This window comes from Nelumbo nucifera, chromosome 2 (genome assembly GCF_055504915.1).
Source record: "Nelumbo nucifera cultivar China Antique chromosome 2, China Antique-T2T, whole genome shotgun sequence".
NCBI classification, from domain to species: domain Eukaryota; kingdom Viridiplantae; phylum Streptophyta; class Magnoliopsida; order Proteales; family Nelumbonaceae; genus Nelumbo; species Nelumbo nucifera.
Genome location: NC_142650.1, coordinates 68019715 through 68039172, shown reverse-complemented (window position 1 = coordinate 68039172; position 19458 = coordinate 68019715). Strand labels below are relative to the sequence as shown.

General features: G+C 33.9%; 1 protein-coding gene across 1 annotated transcript; it reads left to right on the top strand.

Moving 5' to 3' along the window:
* Nucleotides 1-15859: 15859 nt before the first annotated feature.
* LOC104601433 (RING-H2 finger protein ATL70-like) lies at nucleotides 15860-17656 on the top strand. The gene has a single exon (XM_010264754.2). It carries the CDS (start codon nucleotides 16295-16297, stop codon nucleotides 16802-16804), a length of 510 nt encoding a protein of 169 aa, XP_010263056.1. The 5' UTR covers nucleotides 15860-16294; the 3' UTR covers nucleotides 16805-17656.
* The last annotated feature ends 1802 nt before the right edge of the window (nucleotides 17657-19458 follow it).

Genomic DNA, 19458 nt, shown 5'->3' with positions numbered 1-19458 from the left:
TTACGGCCATCTTCTACCAGAAATATTGGGGCAAGACATCCATCAAATGGTTCTTCATTTTTCTTTCCAAATTGAGCACCTACCAAAAGAGAGCTGAATAACACCTCTATAGTTTTTGTTCCCAAAGTCCAAAATCCAACTAAGACAGGACACTTCCAGCCTATAAGTTTGTGCAATGTCCTTTACAATATCATCTCCAAATGGATGGTAACAAGATTACAACCAATACTAGGAAAACTCATTTCTCCTTTCCAATCTAGGTTCCTGAAGGATCCACAAATCAGTGCATCTCTCCACCCTTACATTCTCAGTTAAACTGAATGGATGTTGTCATGGTCACTTCCAGTAGAACAAAGGTTTAAGGCAAACTGACCCTTTGTCTCCATACCTCTTCATATTAGGCATGGAAGTGCTCACTCAATTGTTAACAACAGCAGAACAAGAAGGGATCATTGAGGGAGCAAAAATATGTAGAAATGCTATTACCATATCATCTTCTACAAGGCAGTCATGGGTCAAGTGAGAACTCTCAGCTCCATTCTTACACTATTGGAATAACTTTCTGGACAGAAAATAAATCATGGTAAATCATTCATCATATTCAATAGAAATGTACCTAGACATGGCCAAAGATTTATCACCCATTCACTTAAAAGTTAAGAAACCATTGCCAGGTACAAGATACCTCGGTGCTTAGGTAGGTGTTTGAGTTGATAAAATAGCTACACATCAACACTTGCTGGACAGAATCATAGCAAAAGTACTATCTTGGAATGCCAAGCTTCTTTCTCAAGCAGGCCATCCCCATTTACACAATGCCAACGGTCGTACTTGCTAAAAAGATTCACTTATGCTGTGTTTGGTTTGAAGGAAAAAGCAGGAAAAGGTAAGGAAATCTATACATGGATTGTAAAGGTTTTCCTATCTTTCCCTTCCTTTTCCTACATTTTCCTTTAAACCAAACAATGAGGAACTTCTGGTGGCAAGTGGGAGACAATAACGCCAAACACGCTATAAAATGGAGCAAAGCCTGTCAACAAAAGTTAGTTAGCGGCCTAGGGTTCAGACAAAGCAAGCTTATGAATAAGGCAGTTTTTGAGAAACAAGTGTGGAGATTGATCTATTCTCCAAATGCGCTTTGGAGGAGCAGGATGGCGAGACAGAAATACTTCCCAAATAAAAGCCCATTTGAAGCCAAACCAAATAGTACAACCTCCTACTGGTGGAAACAAGCTCACAAAACCTTACAAGAGCTCAACCCCAACCTATTAAATTGAAGAAGATAAACAATGGTGAAGACACTCAACTCTTCGCAGACCCTTGGTTACCCACCTTTCAGGAGGAATTCCCATCCCAAGAAACCCAAATGACTCTGACCTTAACCAATTAAAAGGCACTCTAACTCTATTATTTAGGCAAAGGATGTGTTGCTCTTGAAAAAAATTGGTTTTCAACAACCAAACAAGCACTCCAATGGAGGTAATCGACTGGATCAGGAAATACACTCCTACCTTAACCCTTCCGGCTGTGTTTGGTTGCAATGCAATTTTATTTGTACTAGCTAGTACAAATGCATGGGAATGCAAATGAAGAAAATGCAAAGTACAATTTAATTTTGTTTTGGATTTTACCTTATTCTACTTCATGTCTTAATTTATTTCAATCAAACAAAATAAGGTAAAATTTAAAACAAAAATAAATCAGAATTTACAATCAAACCATTTGCATTGTCATAGTTTTGCACTAATGCAAATTTATTTGCATTGCAATCAAACACAGCCTCCGAAAACAGTACCAATTGTACACTCACCTTAAATGACAACCATGTTTATTATACTCCATTTGGATGGTTCCTTTGATAATAACTCAGGTTGTGTAGGATGAGCACTCCTCCTCCAATGCCCCAACGGTGGACCAATCATTGCAAGGGGAGAACCATCCTAGCATATCTAGCCTGTAAGGGAAAACTATTTGGTATAATCCACTGCAACATAGGCTTGTACAGTTTATACTATAATAGTAATGGAAACTGTCTTTTTGTTGCCAAAAAAATATCGGTATTATAAGGAGCCGATAAGAAAGACACTCGAACATCCGAGGTCTGATTGGATATCATCATTGGATTCAGATTTGATTAAAAATTTAAAGGGAAAATTCTTGATTAGTACCTTATACTTTGGACCTAGTACCACTTTGGTTCCTGAACTTTAAAATGCGATAATTCAGTGCCCGAACTTTCAAAACATGCCAATCCAGTACCTACTGTTAATCAGTTGTCAGATGACATGTGCAATTTAATTTTTTGAAAATATCAAAATTACCCTTCAAAATACTGTCCATCATCTTCTTCTTTAGGAATTAAGGTTGATCCAAAACAATGTTCATCATCTTCTTCCTCATGAATTAAGATTGAACCAAAGCAATGGTGAACAACACTAAACCCGTTAGGGTTTCAACACTTGTCACATTCGTTAGTTGGGGATTTGAGGGGAGTCATTTGGTTTTTGTAGGAACCGGATCATTACCATTCCCTAGAGGCGTAAATTGGGTCGTGTTGCCCACGGCTTGGCACGTGTCCTAACACGATCGTGCGGGCTATGCTAGGTCGGGGGTTTCAGGTCTGTGGGCCGGACGATACAACACGATTGTGTCATGCTGTCATGGCCCAACACATGGCACAACACGCAACATGGCATGGCCCGTGGGCCCGCAATGGGCCGAGTGTAGCCTGCTCGAGAAATTAGGCATTGGGGCCCTTGGGGACCCCCTCCAAACGGCTAGTTTCAACTTTTTAGGGGGTTTTTACAGAAATACCCCCTCAATCACCACTATAAGCCTATAAGGGGGTATTTATGTATTTTGGCTTTGGGGGGCAAAGAAAAAGACAATAATGCACCTCCAGCAACTACATCCTATATAACATCTAGTTGGGACTTTAGAGGCATTTGGGTAAAGTGATAAATGGCTTTACAGTAACCAAACTACCCCTCCCAACAACTAAAAAACGACTAGTTTTTAGGGTATTTTGGGCAATTAAATTATTTTAAATTCTTATAAATAGCCATATCATCCACCATTCTCATCACACTAATTTAGTAATTATCTTCTAAATTCTCATATTCTCTTAGCGATTTAGGAGGCTTTGAAGCTTCAATTGTTGAAATCAAGTTGAGATTTTGAATTGGTAATCTGGTCATCCGAGTAAGTGCAATTAAATTAATTTTCATCTTTTAGAATTAAAAAAATGGTTGGCTCCTCTTTTAGAAACCAATTCCCCAACATTAAGTTCACTAGCCTGATTTGCAAAATATTTAAAATAAAGGGGGTTGGGGGCATAAGAAAAAGAGTCGTTTACCAAAAATATAGGATTGATTTTAGCTTTAGTACCAAGGGTGGTACTAGCCACTTAGGCAAACATTTGCTCTTCCATGAGAAATGAGAAAAAGACATCTACTTTAAAGATTTGTTGAATGTTGAGGATAAATTATAAGGCAAAGGAGGGCATGACACTACTACACCTGATGAAGCAGATGATTAAAGTCAAGGAGATGGGATGATTTTTTCAATTTTATTTAAATCATTTGTTATTTTTCAACAATGTAATTTTTTATATTTTAAATGGAATAAAGTTCCTATGTTTTTTTTTCAATTTGTTGTTCATTTTGTATCTTGGTAAATATTTTTTTCATTTCTTTGTTAGATTTTTTTAGTTTTTCAATTTGTTCTCAAAGGAAAGTTAAGTATTTTAGTTTTTCTTAGGAGAAAAATTAAATAAATCAAAATGTAAAAAAAAAAAAAAGTTTGTAGCCTTTCACATGACATTTAATGGCTGGTTAGCGACATGCACTAGATTGGCACATTTTGAAAGTTCGGGTACTAAATTGTCACATTTCAAAGTTTGGGGAACAAAGTGGCACTAGGCCCAAAGTATAGGGTACTAATCGAGAATTTTCCCATTATATTATAATACTAGGGGGGCTCGTGAGATGCATGGGATTTGTTAAATGAAAGAAAAACAATAGAAACACATAAAAGTATGTTTTATATTTTTAACTTTTTAAATAATTAATAATTTTTTATATTTTATATACTACTATAAATAAATTTTTTAAAATACAAAAATAATAATAATTAGTTTAAGCTAAGGTTGTTCATCCAACTAATGAAACTGACCAACCTTATCAACTTGATCCGAGTTGGTCGATTTTCTATTTCTGGTCAGCTTTGGTCCAATAATTTCCCAACCTAACCAGGTTGGATCAATTTCGCTTTGGTTGAGTTAAATTTAACTTTTTTAGTTCAAATTGTTTGAACTGACTGACCAAACAAAAAATCGACCCAAATCAATACAACACAAGTGGTTGTCTTCACAAATGGTCGGTCAGTTTCGAGTGACCAATTCCCCACCTTGACCAGGTTGATTTGGTTGGCCAAGCAACTTTCAACCAAACCAAACCAACCCACGAATACTCCTAATTTTAACTAAATTAATACTCTAATCTCTAATAAATAACAATAGTTTAATCACCAACAATTATTGAAAATTTGTACCAAAATTACAAAATTATTGAAAATATATTGATAATGAAAATACAATAAATTACTAATAAAAATACAATAAGTACAATAATTACAATAAATTAGATTTAAAAAGTTCAATAACAGTAGTTCAATCTCTAATAATTATTGAAACTTTTCTCTTAAGTAACAAAACAAAAATAAATTTATATATAATTATTGAAAATATGTTTATCATAAAAAACAATAAATAATTATTTTAATGCAATAAATATTAATGTTAGTATATATAATTAAATAAATATATATTAAGAGTTTAAAATTATTACTAATAAATATTAATTTTTTCTAAAAGTTATTTTCTCAAATTATTAATTAATATAAGTGAAATTAGTTATTTAAATTTTAAAATATTAATTATTTATTAAATTTAATAATCCATAAAATTATAATTTATACTATTATTATATAATTTATGTTGTTATTACATAATTTTGTGATGAATTTTGTAAAAATATGAATATTATTAAATATATTAGAATTATTTTTTTTGTTTTTAATAAATGTTTTAAAGTTACTGTATAATTTTGTTAGAATATTTAAATAATTCTTAAAGTTTTTAATTCAAACTTTCTTTAGATAGATATAGAGAAAAAGTGGGGGAGAGGATAATTTGGAATTAAATATAATTTAGGAGAGAAACTATTTAATAGATTAGAGATAATTTAGGAGATAAATTGGTATTAGATATAACTTGGAAGATAAATTGAAATTAGAGATAATTTATGAGAAACTCTCTACTAAATAAGAGAAAATTTAGGAGATAAATAGGAATTAGAGATAATTTAGGAGAAAGTGAGGAGGTAGTTGGAGAGGAGATTATTAGGTTCTTGGGAACGTGTGTGTGTGTGGAAGAGAGAGAGAGAGAGAGAGAGAGAGAGATTTTAGGTAATTTTTAATGGGGAAGGAGAGCATCTCATTGGTTGTTTCAAAAATGAAATGAAATTAAAAAAAATAAAAATAAAAAAGAGACAACCAATAAGGTGGTATTAATCACAATTTAGGTGGGTATTTTGATTGGCCAAAGTTCTTCTAGTACCATGTCTTTCATGTATCATAGATTTTCCTTATATAATAAATTTAGTATGTTATATTTCACTAATTTACTATATATAAATGTTGAAAAGTAATTATCTTTTAAATTTTTTGTATATTTTATATTTCACTAAATTAAAAAATTTGAGTGCATTAGGATTCAAATTCAAAGTAGTGGGATCAGATTTTGCCAAACCCGATCCAATTACAGTCCTAGATGCAATCTGCTGTCAACAAAACATGTTTCAACGTCCTACCAACATGATCATAGACTGCACATCTCACCATGAGACTGTGACCCACCATAAAAGTGGGACCTGTCATGTATAAGATCTGTATTGTTAGATCATTCTGATAGGGTGTTGGAACGTATTTTATTGGTAGGATATGTAGACGCATAGTATGGTACAAGTTGGTACTACGAATGGATCAGATCTATTCAAATAGAATAATATGGATATGGGCATATCCAAATTTGATTTTTTTTTTGTATTCAAATTAAAACTTGATATTTATATCGGAATGGAATTGAATTCGGATTGCAATGGGATATTGAATAATATAAATAAATTAAATTAAAAATAATTTTATTATTATTAATAAAAAGAATTTAAGATTACTTGTATGAAGTAAAACTTATGAATTTAGTAAAAATACAAAGTTCAAATCAATTTTACTAATAGAAAATATATAGAAATTTCCATGGTTTTTAAAATCGAACTGGTCAGGGGTCTGGTTACTGGATCGAATGGTCCGACCGTTCAACCTGAACAGTTGGCTTGTTCTGACAAAAAAAAAAATAAAACAGTTTAAAAAAAATTAAAAAATGGTCAAAACTGTTTGAACAATTAACCAGCTGGTTCAGCGGTTTACTGACCAAAATCAACAATTTTAAGAAAAAATGAAGCCAGTCAAGTGACTGGTTCCTGGTTTTTCTGGTCCAACCATCCAGTCCGGTCCAATTTTGAAAACCATGGAAATTTCTACTATATTGGAGTGGATCGGAGTGGATCCATATTTAGATAGTGGATTGAATTTGGATCACCCTTTATTCTCTGCTGTTTGGATATTATTTATAACGTGTGATGAGTCGGGGAGATTCTAGTATGGTAAGCCATGAAGATTTCCTCTATGCTCTGCTGTTTGAAACAGAGGCTTGAAAGGCGTTAAATTTCTTATAAAGCTAGGGATCTCAACTCTGATTTTCGAAAGTGATGACTATCAAATGTCAAATTGTGCTTGTCTTCTGCCAAATGGGACATATAAAATCCCTTACCCAACTTGACTAAAGAGTAGATTGGATGTCAGTTCATAATCACAAGGCAATTTTCATACTTCTCGAACTTATAATGAAAAGATAAACAAAACAAGAGATGTTTCTTTTGTCAGATTGCAAGATTTTGGGGCTCAAACTAATGGTCAAAGGAGTTTCCAACCACCACCAGGAAAAGATAGTAGGCCTCCAGCATCCAGCCGACACAGTTTTTTTTTTTTTTTCTTTTTTAAATCTATAATCAACACATTAAACAAATTTCTAAATTAATATCAAATCAATTATCAATTATTTCACCTGGAGGGTGGCTTAAAAAATATTGCACCCTCATATATATATATATTTATCTCTTAAAAATTTTATACATCAATTCATCGTTATTAATTTGCTAGAAGAGGTTATTAGCAAAAGATTGGGTTTCAGAATTAAGGAAGATGAAACATTGCAAATAATAAAATATTATCCTATTTTCCTTGAGGGCAAATTGTATAATACAATATACGAAAAGATTTAATTGTTAGTTGTTACGTATATGGTAATAGATGACAAAAGTTTCTAGAGTAATCAATACTTATACTCGATCGACAGTTGGATGGATATACAGAATTAATTGATCTTTGGGCTCAGTTTGGAAGACAAATGCAAATATGAGTGCAAAACCTTATATTTTGTATTATTTTGTTTATATTTTTATTGTATATATTTGCATTTATATTCTTTCCAAACTGAGCCTAGAGAAATAGAAGAATGGCAAATAAAGGGGATAATTTAATAAAGGGGCTGATTAGTTAGGACTGTCAATGGATCGGCTTGGAACAAATGGAACTGACAGAACGAATTATATGGGTTCTGGTTATGTGATTTTGTCATGATTCATGAATAAAAATTGGGTCGGTTTTTCAATTTTCTTATAATTTTTATTATGTTTTATGTTCAAAAGGATAAATTTGATAGATAATATATAAGATATTTTTTTCTTACTATTGTATTGCGATTTTTATGAAGGTCATATTATCAAAAATGAAGTTTTAACTTTTAAGTTGTTATTAACATGGTTTTTAAAACCGACCCGATGACCGAACCAGTCAGGGGTCCAGTTACTGGGTCGAATGGTCCGACTGTTCGAACTGAATGCTCAGTCCGTTCTGACAAAAAATAAATAAAAAAACAGTCAAAACCATTCGAACGATTCGAATGATTAATCACCCGGTTCAACAGTTCGCTGACCAAAATCAACGGTTTTGGGGAAAACAGAACCGGTCACCTGACCGGTTCCCGGTTTTTCCGATCCGACCGTCTGGTCTGGTCCAATTTTGAAAACCATGGTTATTAACATAAAATGTCAGTATAGTTGCATCAGACCTAATCATCCTGATTAATAATCTGTTCAGGACTGGTACGTCCTATCCCAAACCAGACCCGATTTGTTGACAGCCCTAATATAGATCAAATAAGTAGATGAAAATATTCCCATGTATTGGCTTATATTATAACCAACAAATGGTTTGCCCAATTACTTCCCAAATAATATAGATCACTTCAAAAATATAGTCTAAATTGGCAAGAATGCCAGGTCACTAGCAAGAAAACCTAAATTGGTTAGGTTTGGAGTGGCAAGTTTGGGTTTTAAGTTTTAAAATCAGTTTGGATTTGGGTTGGGGTCCATATTTAGGATTGGATTGGCTCAAACCCATCCAATTTATATCCCTGCTTTATTAAGAGAGTGAAAAAGCAGTCAATAGAGATTTAAGAGAAAAGAAGAGCTTTTAATGGAGGAGGGGAGATGTTACAACTATTGATTATTTGAGGGAGAGAGGGTTAAGAATGGCTTTATGAAAGTGTGATACTAAAGGGTAATGTTAATTAAAAATAGATAATCATATGTGTGAAAAATGAAAGGAATAAGAGCTTGTGAGTTTGTGGCTGAGAGAACCCCTCACCTACCCTTTTTCCTCCAAGGGACTTCATTCTCCTCTCATTTCTTATATATGTGGTTATTTATTTTTAAATTAAATATAAAAATATAAAAAAAGTCAAAATAAAATCCTCTTGAGTCTTAATTGTCTCTAATAGCATCCATCATTTCTTTTTTCAATGGGATCATATTCTTAAATCTCTCTCTCAGCTGTCAATATTGAGTTAGGTCAAGAGCCAATCCATGAGCAACCCTAAATATGGAGCTTAGTCTAAACCTAAATTAGCACCAAAAACATAAATTTGCCAACCAAAACCTAACTTTTTTTAAGCCTATGCATTGTTCATACATGTAGTTAGTTATTTTAAATTAAATAATAAAAAAATATAAGAAGTCAAAGTTAAAACCCTCCTAGGTTTTAAGGCTCTGTTTGGGAAGGGTGCAAATGCCAGTTCAGTGCATATATGCACTTTGGTTCAGTTTTGCTGGTATTTAGTAAGAATGAATTTATGTATTGAAAGTGAAAGATTTCACAAGTTTCAAGACATGTTTGCATCCAAAATGATAGCAAAGTTTGTATCCAAAAAGTGGATGTAGACTTTGCACTAACAGTTGGTCAATGCAAAAAAGGTAGATTCAAATCCAGGATTTGTGTTTGCACCTATTACAACAAAAAAATATCTGGCAAAAAAGTAAATTTATCAGTGCAAAACTAAATCAACTTTGTATTTGCATGGACCAAAATGCACTCTACATATTTGTATTTATACTCTTCCCAAAAGAGCCTAAATGTCCCTAATAAAATCTATCATTACTCAAATAAAACCCCTCTTAATTCTTAATTGGTTTTGATAAAATCCATTATTACTCTCTCTTTTTCTCTCTCCCAACTGTCAATGTTTGTATCTTCCCTCCCCCATTAAATCTTGAATTTCCTCTTAATTCTCTCTTTGACTCTCTTAGCACCTTTTGGTTCTCTATAAAGTAAGGGTACACAATTGGTGGATTGGGTTAGGTTAAGGCCAAACCAAGACCAACCCCAGCTAGCTAGAACCTAAAGCAATATCAAAAAACAAAACTCAAATATGGGTGCAACTAGGGTAAGGTTGGGTTGGGAGTTTGATAAACTTTCATCGGCTTGAACTCCAACCCAAGGCTGATGTAGTTGGAATCTTCAACTTTGGCAGCTCAACTTGTAGCCCTAAAATAGGAGTGATCATGGGCTGGGTTGGGCCAAGGTTTGCACCTATATGATCAGGGCTATAGGTTGGGCTAAGGCCCGATCGAGTTTGCTTCTGAGATTATAGCGTTTATGTGTAAAATATTAAATATATAATATTTTATATTATATGCCATATAATATGTGTACAAAATTTAGTTTATACATTGCCAAAAAAATTATTTTGTACATTATATAATATAAAATATTATAAATATGTATTATAGGTGTCATATTATAATACTTGTAAAATATAACATAAAATGACATCTATGCATCTTTTGAAAAAAAATAACATATATGCATATGTATAAATAATATATATACAAATAAGAGTGAGTCAGACCAGACCTTAAATTTTTAGCTTGGGCTTGTCCTTGAATTTGTGGGCTTAATGCAAGCCCTGACCCAATTCGGGATGAAAGTGATCACCCCTACCTTAAATCCAAAACTAACCAAATTTCTACTTAACCCCATGCATTGGATGGGTTTACTTGCTAGTATAGATATAATCTAGCAAGAAAACTCATGCAAATGCATGGGGTTGAATAAAAATTTGATAAGCTTTGGATTGGCAAATTTAGGTTTTGACCTCAGTTTGATTCTAGGCAAGGATTTATGTTCAAGGTTTGTCTAGGGTTGGTAGTGGTGTAGGTTGAATGGGCTTAGGTTGAATTTTTGTTAAAATTTCTATGGGCCTGGACTGATGCCGAAGCGCAAATCAATGTAAAATGTTAACTTAGGCCAACCTGAGTTGCATCGCTAAGGGTTGGCTAAGGGTGAAACTTGTGTAGGCCCAACTTGAGCATGGATAGACCTAGCTTGAAATTTTGCAAAGGTCGGGCTTGGCTCGAGCACAAGACTTGGGGCTTCTTATTTTTCAGGATGGGCCTAGACTTAGCCCTTAGGTAGCCTGAACTCGGCTTGAGACCTGCCTGACCTTGTCCCAAACTGAGTTTGGCCTGACTATAAATATTCATACATACATATATAGACCTGTATTACATATATAAATACATATATACATACATATATGCATAAATGCATACATATATGTGTAATTTTAGAGTAGGTTCATTGACCAACCCAAGTCTGTCCCGGGGCTGAGCTCAACCTGAGTGTATTAAATTACAATGGGCTAGGCTTGGGTTGAGCAGACCGGACTTGATCTTGGGCTCGGTTTGGGCTTGGGCATTTGACACAAGTCTTAGGGTTGGGCTTGGGTTGATCATAAGTTTGGCCTAGCCTGCCCGACTTGCATCTATAGGGTTGGCATTTAACCCTACCCAACCTATCTAACTTATACCCATGTTTTATTGAGGAGGGTCGAAAGAGTTTCAAAGATGTTTAATAGGAAATAAGGGATTTATAAGGATAGCAGTAATGTTACAAACATTGACTTTCCATATCTATATTAGAAAGAGGAAAGAAGGGAGGCTAAGTGTCATCTTATCTCTAACCTCACACTAGATCTCCTCTTCCTCTCATTTCTCACATATGTGATTAATTATTTTAAATTAAATTATTAAAAATATAACAAGTCAATATAAGAACTATCATGGGTCTTTATTTTTTCTCATAAAGCTCATATTTACTCTCTCTCAATAAGATCACTCTTAAATCTGTGTGTGTGTGTTATAGGTAGGGCGTCAAATTAGATGGATTCGTTAAGTTAAGGTCCAAGCCTAAATATAAACCCTAACTTAGACCCAAACTATTGTCAAGCCAGTGTTTCTAAATCCGACCTCGAAATGGAACAATTTCTTTGTCTAGGCGGTAGATCAACGGTTCAACTGTCCAAATCAAATAGGCCAATTGTTGATATCATAATTAAATGGATCTATGGTGCAACTACTGCACTGTGCACGAAAGGATGTGATTGGTTAAATCTATTGGTAAGTATAATTTTTATATTTTATTTTGCTTCATGTGGCTACACAATGGGGGATAGTCCATCCCCTTCCTGAATCCCCCAACCCTGCTGGTACACCTTGTTATACATGAAAGTACACTTTGTAAAATGTAAACCGGTGAAAAGTAAACAAATTTTAATGTGACTGATTGAGATATAGATTTAACATTCAGTCAATATTAGTGAATGCATGATAGTTGAACTTAAAAATAGTACAAAAATTAAATATATTTACAATATTGTAGATTCATTATATTAAATAAAATTAATTGTAATAGATAAAAGTTATTTTTATTTTTATTAACGATGAAAAAAATAAAAAATATAAAAAACAGAAAAAAGAGAATCAATATCTAATCTGTGACCTGGAAGTGCAAAAAAATAAAACCCTTTAACTGATCAAATGATTCAACCGACCAGGTTACTGACTTATTGTCTAACTCAACTGTGTTTTTAGCCCTAATCAAATTTCCAAATAAATCATCTGTTTGATAGGTTGTTTGGTAACGAGTAACCTTTATAATCTACTCAGAATGAATTGCATTTATAATTAATTAATGAATGCTAACAAAATAAATTAATTTAAGAAGACTTAGTGATAACAAAGCAAGCAGACTATCCTAATCAAGAGTTGTATCAAGTCATCAACCCTCAGCCTAACCCAATAAGATAAATCAATCAGGTGGGGGGTAGCTATTAGAAAATTAATAGACACCCACAAGTCCTTCTCATTGACAAAAGATGATGAGGGAGCAGCATTATATATTATAATACTGATTACTTTGATTTAGATAGATGATCAAGAAATAAGTAGGATAATATTGCACCGATGTTGATTCAATAATTCCGTGATTCTTCCCTTTTTCTTAAAACATAAACAAATAGGTTTTCTAATGGTATTTATATATAAAGCCTTCTATATTTAAGTTGCAATTTTTATTTGGTTTAGGAGATTAAATTGGGTTTGATTTGTAGTATCTATTAGAAGAATCAGAACCATAGCAATTTAATATCCTGAAAGTCTTTGTGTTGAGTTTCTTACTAATTTTAGTTAGGAAACAAATTTGACTTGGTTAATTAATTGTTAAAGGATATCTATTAGGAAACTATGATTTTGAGACTTATAACATCACATTTAATCCCACAGTCCATATCTCTCATAACCCTATAAATCATGGTTTTAAAAAACGACCTAGAAACAGAATAGTTCTGGCCACTGGCTTTTGGGTCGATGGTTTGATTGTCCGGTTCGAATGAATGGATCGTTCCGACAATAAAAATTAAAAATAGAAAATGGCAAAAAAATCGTTGAATAGGTCGACAGGTCGATAGTTCGACTGTCTGAGTCAATGAATTATTGACCAATTCAACAATTTTTAACTAGGGACAGGATTTGGAGTAAAATGGTCCGACTGTCTGAATCAACTGCGGTTCAAAAACCATGCTATGAATATTGTAGTTTTGCTCTTGATAATACCTATCCATTATTTATAACTATAAAGGTTGGCCTAATTAAAGTATAGGGTTTTAGGACTGATTTTTTTTCCTAGAATAGTAGGTGGATAAGGAATATGCAAATCTTTTGAGCTCCAAACTGAAGGTTTGGTTGGGATTTTGTTAAAATTAGAATGGGCTCAGCCCAGAAGCCTAGGCCTGATGCAGTGTAAGTTCTTCAAATTGGATGCCCAATGTAACTGATGGTGCCTCAATTGGTGGGGTCTCCGATTATTTAACAAAGACACTTCAGTTATCACATCTCCTATAAATGACACAAGAAAGACAAAACTAAGAGATGAGCATCCAAGCCCAACAACCAGCCAACCACAAGCATCAGAGATGGCATCTTGAAAGAATGAAGTAAGAAGTGTCAATTTGAATAAAGTTGAACTCACCTCAGAAGATTGAGTAGTATTGGAATATTATTTGTACCTTCCGGTCTAAGTCTTAATGAAAGTTGGCTTTCATTCCAAATATCTTCCTCTAAGTCTTAATGAAAGTTAGTATAAACCTAACTCACGTAGAAGGGCTAATTAAAAGGTTCAACTAAGGAATTGAATTGCTCGAAGAGCAAGGACCTCGTACAAATCAACTTTGCAAACCAACACAGTGGCATTAAAGAATTAGGCCATCTTGGCCATCAACCTTGATTAACTTGCAAAAGCCCTAGATGGGCCACTTCAGCAAGTTTGCTTGGTCAGGCCTATTCAGTCTTTGACCACGTGCAGTTGTGATAGTCTCAAACAAGAAACCTCGGTTATCATTCGATCACAACAATAAAGAAACCAAGAAAACAACTAGGCATGCAAGATTTATAGCCACAAGAGCTTGGTTCAAAACAAAAACTTTCATTACTTTTCAAACAATGGCCCCAAACTCTCAAGCAAGTTTTAAAATTTTTGATATGATACACTCGATACGGGGCATATACCCCATCTTGTATCGTATTTTGAAAAATAGATACAGGATATGCATGAAAATTAGATGTATCATCTTTTTTTTCATGTGTATTGGACCCATATCGGAGGCATATTGGGGGCGTATTGGGGCGTATTGATAGCATATTGACGAAAAATGTACAACCAAAAATTAAAAAAAAAATAAAGGGGGAAAGCAAGGTTTTTTTCCCTGAAATAAGCCTTCTTTCACCCCCAAATGACTCTAAAACTCCAAACCTCATTCCTAGAGTGATAGGTCTACAAAAATTTGTAAGAAACAAGTGTGAATCGTTATTTTTTTTTTGAAATTTTTTCAAATTTTGAAAAAATATGGCAAAAATGGGTAAGTTTTTTCAAATTTTTATAATATCTTGTGATTTCTTTTTTTCTTGAGTGTTTACATTTATGTTGATCTACATTTCTTACATTCAAAATCATAATTGTTTTTGTATTATTAATAAATTTATGGAAATTTCATGAAGATATTTGGGGAAAATACAAATAAATAAAAAATTTGAAAATATAAATTTTCTCTGCCTATAAAGACTAAATATGATTTTAGATCTATGGATTCATCTATCATATCCATAGAGCAATTCAAATTTCTTCTTTAGTATTTTTTTTTTGATTTTTTATATTTTTAAAATTAAAAAATAAATAATAATTAATTATATTTTATCATTTAATCACAACAATTGAATATATTATAATTCTATGGATGATCTATCATATCCACAGACCAATTAAAATTTCTTATGTAATAATTATTTTTTATTTTTAGAATTAAAAAATAAATAAATAATTAATTATATATTTTTTTCATTTGATCACAATGATTGAATATATTAGATTATCTATCATATCCACAAATCAATTGAAATTTCTTCTTTAATAACTATTTTTTGAATATATTATATAATTTTTTATTTATTTTCTAAAATTTGTGGAAATAAATAATAAATAATTATTGATTATATTTTCACTTAGAAGTTGTGCCAATGCATGTTTTATGGTTGGATAGGAGAGTTGGGTTTTTCCCATCCCATAAAACATTAAAACTTAAAAATTATAATGTATAAATTATAGTTAAGCATAAGATTTTTAATAAAATTATAATTAACTATAATATATTTCTTCATAAAACCATTAAAATATATTAACTTAATGTATATATACTTCATTGAGGTCTTATATTTAATGTTATTGGTGTATTTTTGTGTTATATTAAAATATTTATAGTGTTTTCAAGTATATCTATGCATATCTTAATTTTTCTCCATTGTGTATCCAAGACGTTTCTCAAAATTGCTTATTCGATACATTGGCATTTCAGATTCTTTGAACCTTGCTCCCAAGGCCTACAAAGTATAAAAAGCAATAAAAATTACAACAACAAAATGTCACGATGCACTAATCCACTACAAACACTGCAAAAAAAAACAAAAAAAATCACATGGAACTAGAGAGCACATCGTTAGCCCTTGGTGCGGTTAGTACGTGATCATGGTGGTCCATAGAGAGAGATGTTGACTAGGAAAGCCTCTTCAATAAAAAAATAAAAATAAAGAAAATTTGGCACAAAACCTTTGAGACACGAAAACAACACCAACTCTCTCGGAGAGAAAGAAAGATGTTGACTTCAAAGCCTCCTGATAAAAACAAGGGAAGTTTGGACTAAACCTTTCAGAATTCAGACACCCAAACAAAACCAACCCTCATCAGTCTGTCTTTCTCTCTCCCCTTCCACCGCCTCTCTCTCACTCCGTCTCCCACTCTCTTTCTCAAAATCGACATAACAAAACTTTGACCACCCAAACATCACCCTCGACTTGGCCATGGCAGAGCAAAATTCTTTATTCCGATCCCACTCTCACCATTGAGAACTTCTGCACCCGTCCTTATTAATTTGAATTCCACCAATTAAGAGATGAACAGCACAGACCCTTCCCCTAACAATGGCCTCCTAGGCGCCAAAAACATCGGTGCGTTCGGCTATGGCATCGGGATTTCTGTTGGTATCCTCCTAGCCATCACCACCATCACCCTTGCCTCCTACTTCTGCACCCACAATGATCAGATGCCCTCCTCCGACCAACCTCAGCGACGCTCGGCCCAACGCTCCGGCCAACACACCGTCACCATCGAAGAAGGGGTCGACGCGGCCACCCTCCTGAGCTACCCCAAGCTCCTCTACTCCCAAGCCAAGCTTCGCAGCAACGATTCTACTGCCTCCTGCTGTTCCATCTGCTTGGCCGACTACAAGAACACCGACGTGCTTCGGCTGCTACCCGGTTGCGGCCACCTCTTTCATCTCAACTGCGTCGACCCATGGCTACGCCTGCGTCCTACATGTCCCGTCTGTCGAACATCGCCGATTCCTACTCCGCTCTCAACTCCGTTGGCCGAAGTTGTCCCGTTGGCAAGCAGGCGGGAATAAGATAGCGCAAAACCAATTCATGGGACGATCCGTATTGACACCTCCTTTGTTTTCTTTTTCTTTGGTTCTTTCTCCTTTACAACATTCATTTAAGTTCTGTATCTGTTATACTGTCAAGTACAATCGATTCTGATGGGTTTCATTTAAGAATCTGAGATCCTGTAGAACGTAGAACCAGCACTTCAGTAGAAGATTGAGGCAACCATACAGTTCGAGATCAATTTAATTAGAAAAGGGTGATTAGCGCAGCTTCGGTGAGAGTCACTGGCTAATTAACAGAACTGATGCTGAGTTCTGAAAGATGGAAACAAGATTACACCCAACCAAGTACTCAGAAAGGTGATCTAAGAGGAGGGGCTGAAAGAGTTTCTGACTCTAATCAAGAAGTTTCAATGGAGAGAGAAGGTCGAAGTTTCATCCCATGGAGAGCAAATACTGTAAGTTTCTGACTCCACTGGAACTTATGCTTAACAGGTTGGATTCCACATCGAAATCTCAACTATCAAACGAGCAGTAGGTCCAGTACAAAGTTTGTGGACATAATAATTGGAATATGCAATCAACTGGGGAAGTCATGAAATGTTGTTCCAGCTGGAGGCGTTGACATTTACATGCAATTCAGAGATTGTAATGGAGAATCTCTTATCTGAAGGCAGTATGTTTTATTATTAGATCGATTTTCATACTTCTTTATCATCTCCAGATTTTCAGAAGCATCCATTTCCCCCTTCTTTTGATAGTTAGGTAACTAGAAAATGACCACCTGTTACGGGGCCAGTATTCTGATAAATTTTGTTTGACATTGTAAATTTAGTGTTTTCTTTTTTTTTTTAATTTGACATTTTTGATACATAGATCTGTTATTCAAGATTAAATCAAGTTAAATTTATTTTTAAACAATAACCCACTTAAGAAAAATAAATGCCACTTGTCTGAAGGAGCAAGCCCTCAATATACCAGGAAAACAATAAGTTAGGGCATCTTAAAGAAACAAGGCTTGAGCGTTGAGGTCTTGCTTTGTGGTAAAATTGATGATTTGCTTACACTTGATCAAGGTTTTTAAAATTGAATCAGATAACGAATCGGTCAGGGGTTCGGTTTCTGGGTTGAATGGTCCAACCATTCAAATTAAACGGACGATATGTTCTGACAAAAAAATTTAAAAATTAAAAAAATAAAAACCACCAAAATCATTGGACAGTACCAACGGTTTGACCACCCGGGTCAGCAGTTTGCTGACCAAATCAATGGTTTTTGGAAAAATAACAGTTCTGGAATAAAACGGAACCGGTTCAGTCCAACCGTCTGGTCCGGCCAGGTTTTGAATACCATGCACTTGATTACACGAATTTCTTTTTTTTTCAATTTTTTTTTATTTCTGTTTTGGTGTTCTAGGTTACACAAAATAAAATAAAAAAAAAGACATTTTTCGAATTCTATCAACTTGGATTTTTGAACAAATAGAACAAACAAAAGGGATCAAAGTTCTTCCCATAACTTTGGCAAATCCCTTGGTTGAACCAAGATATTTATTCTTTCATTGCTAACTAGTTTAAATGCAAACAATTTCTAGCTGACTCAAGTATAACAACCCAAGACGTTAGAACATCATCACCTACACATGGTGACCCCCACTTCTACCAACCACAGAACAGTTACAACTACCCACAACTAGAGGTCTAAAACTATCTATACATCACTTCTAACCACTAAACAACTCAAACAAAGAAAAACACAAATCTAGTAGGTGTTAGGTTCAAGCAAAGTTCAACATCATTCATAACTTATGAAGTGAACTGCATCACCTATGATACATGGTCACGTTTGACTGGTTCATATTGGGCTGACCTTATCTAGAGCCTATCTCATATCTCAAGTTTTTTGTTTTTTACACCCTACACTTTAGGGGTGATGACACTAATTAAGGGATTTCACTTGCAACAAATTAAGGTACCCTGGAATTTCAAAAATCAACACTCAAAGTCCAAATCCATAATCCATAATGGAGGTTCTGATGAATGTTAAATTTACCAAAATGCCCTTTCACTATTTGAGTAGCTGAGATAATAAAATTGCAAAATAATAGAAATGGATATGGTTGATTCACAATCTCATGAAATATGCAAAGGGTAGTTTTGAGATTTTTAAATGTTTCAAGGTACACATGACATCACGTGCTCCAAATAACTAATGAAATGCTAACGGTTGGACTTGAGTGTTGATTTTTGGAAGTACAAGGAATTGCATTGTTGCAAATAAATGGTGAGGCCCTTAATTGTCACTACCTCCAAAGTTTAGGGTACCTCCCTATGATTTTCCCTTCTTTTTTTGAGAAAATCTTGTAGAAAATGCATTCAACTCAAATCATAAACTTTTCTGAGTAGTGTTTTGGCAAAATCGGTCTCATCCATTGTTGATGCAATGAAAAATGCATTCTTAGCAACAAAATGAGAAGCGTTATTTGCATATGTAGGGACATATCTAACTAAGCAAGAGGGAAGGTGAATAAGTGAACTCCTGCAATTAGCTAGGATGGTTTGATGCTGCCTTGGTGAATCAAAAGAATCACCTTCAATTATAGAAGAGGAAAGCTGAAGTAATAGAAAGGGCTATTTGTATAAGAGAGAAACACAACACACACACACAGATATCTA

Excerpts from the sequence above, each read along its gene's own strand:
- LOC104601433 (XM_010264754.2), top strand. The coding sequence starts at position 16,295 with ATGAACAGCACAGACCCTTCCCCTAACAATGGCCTCCTAGGCGCCAAA.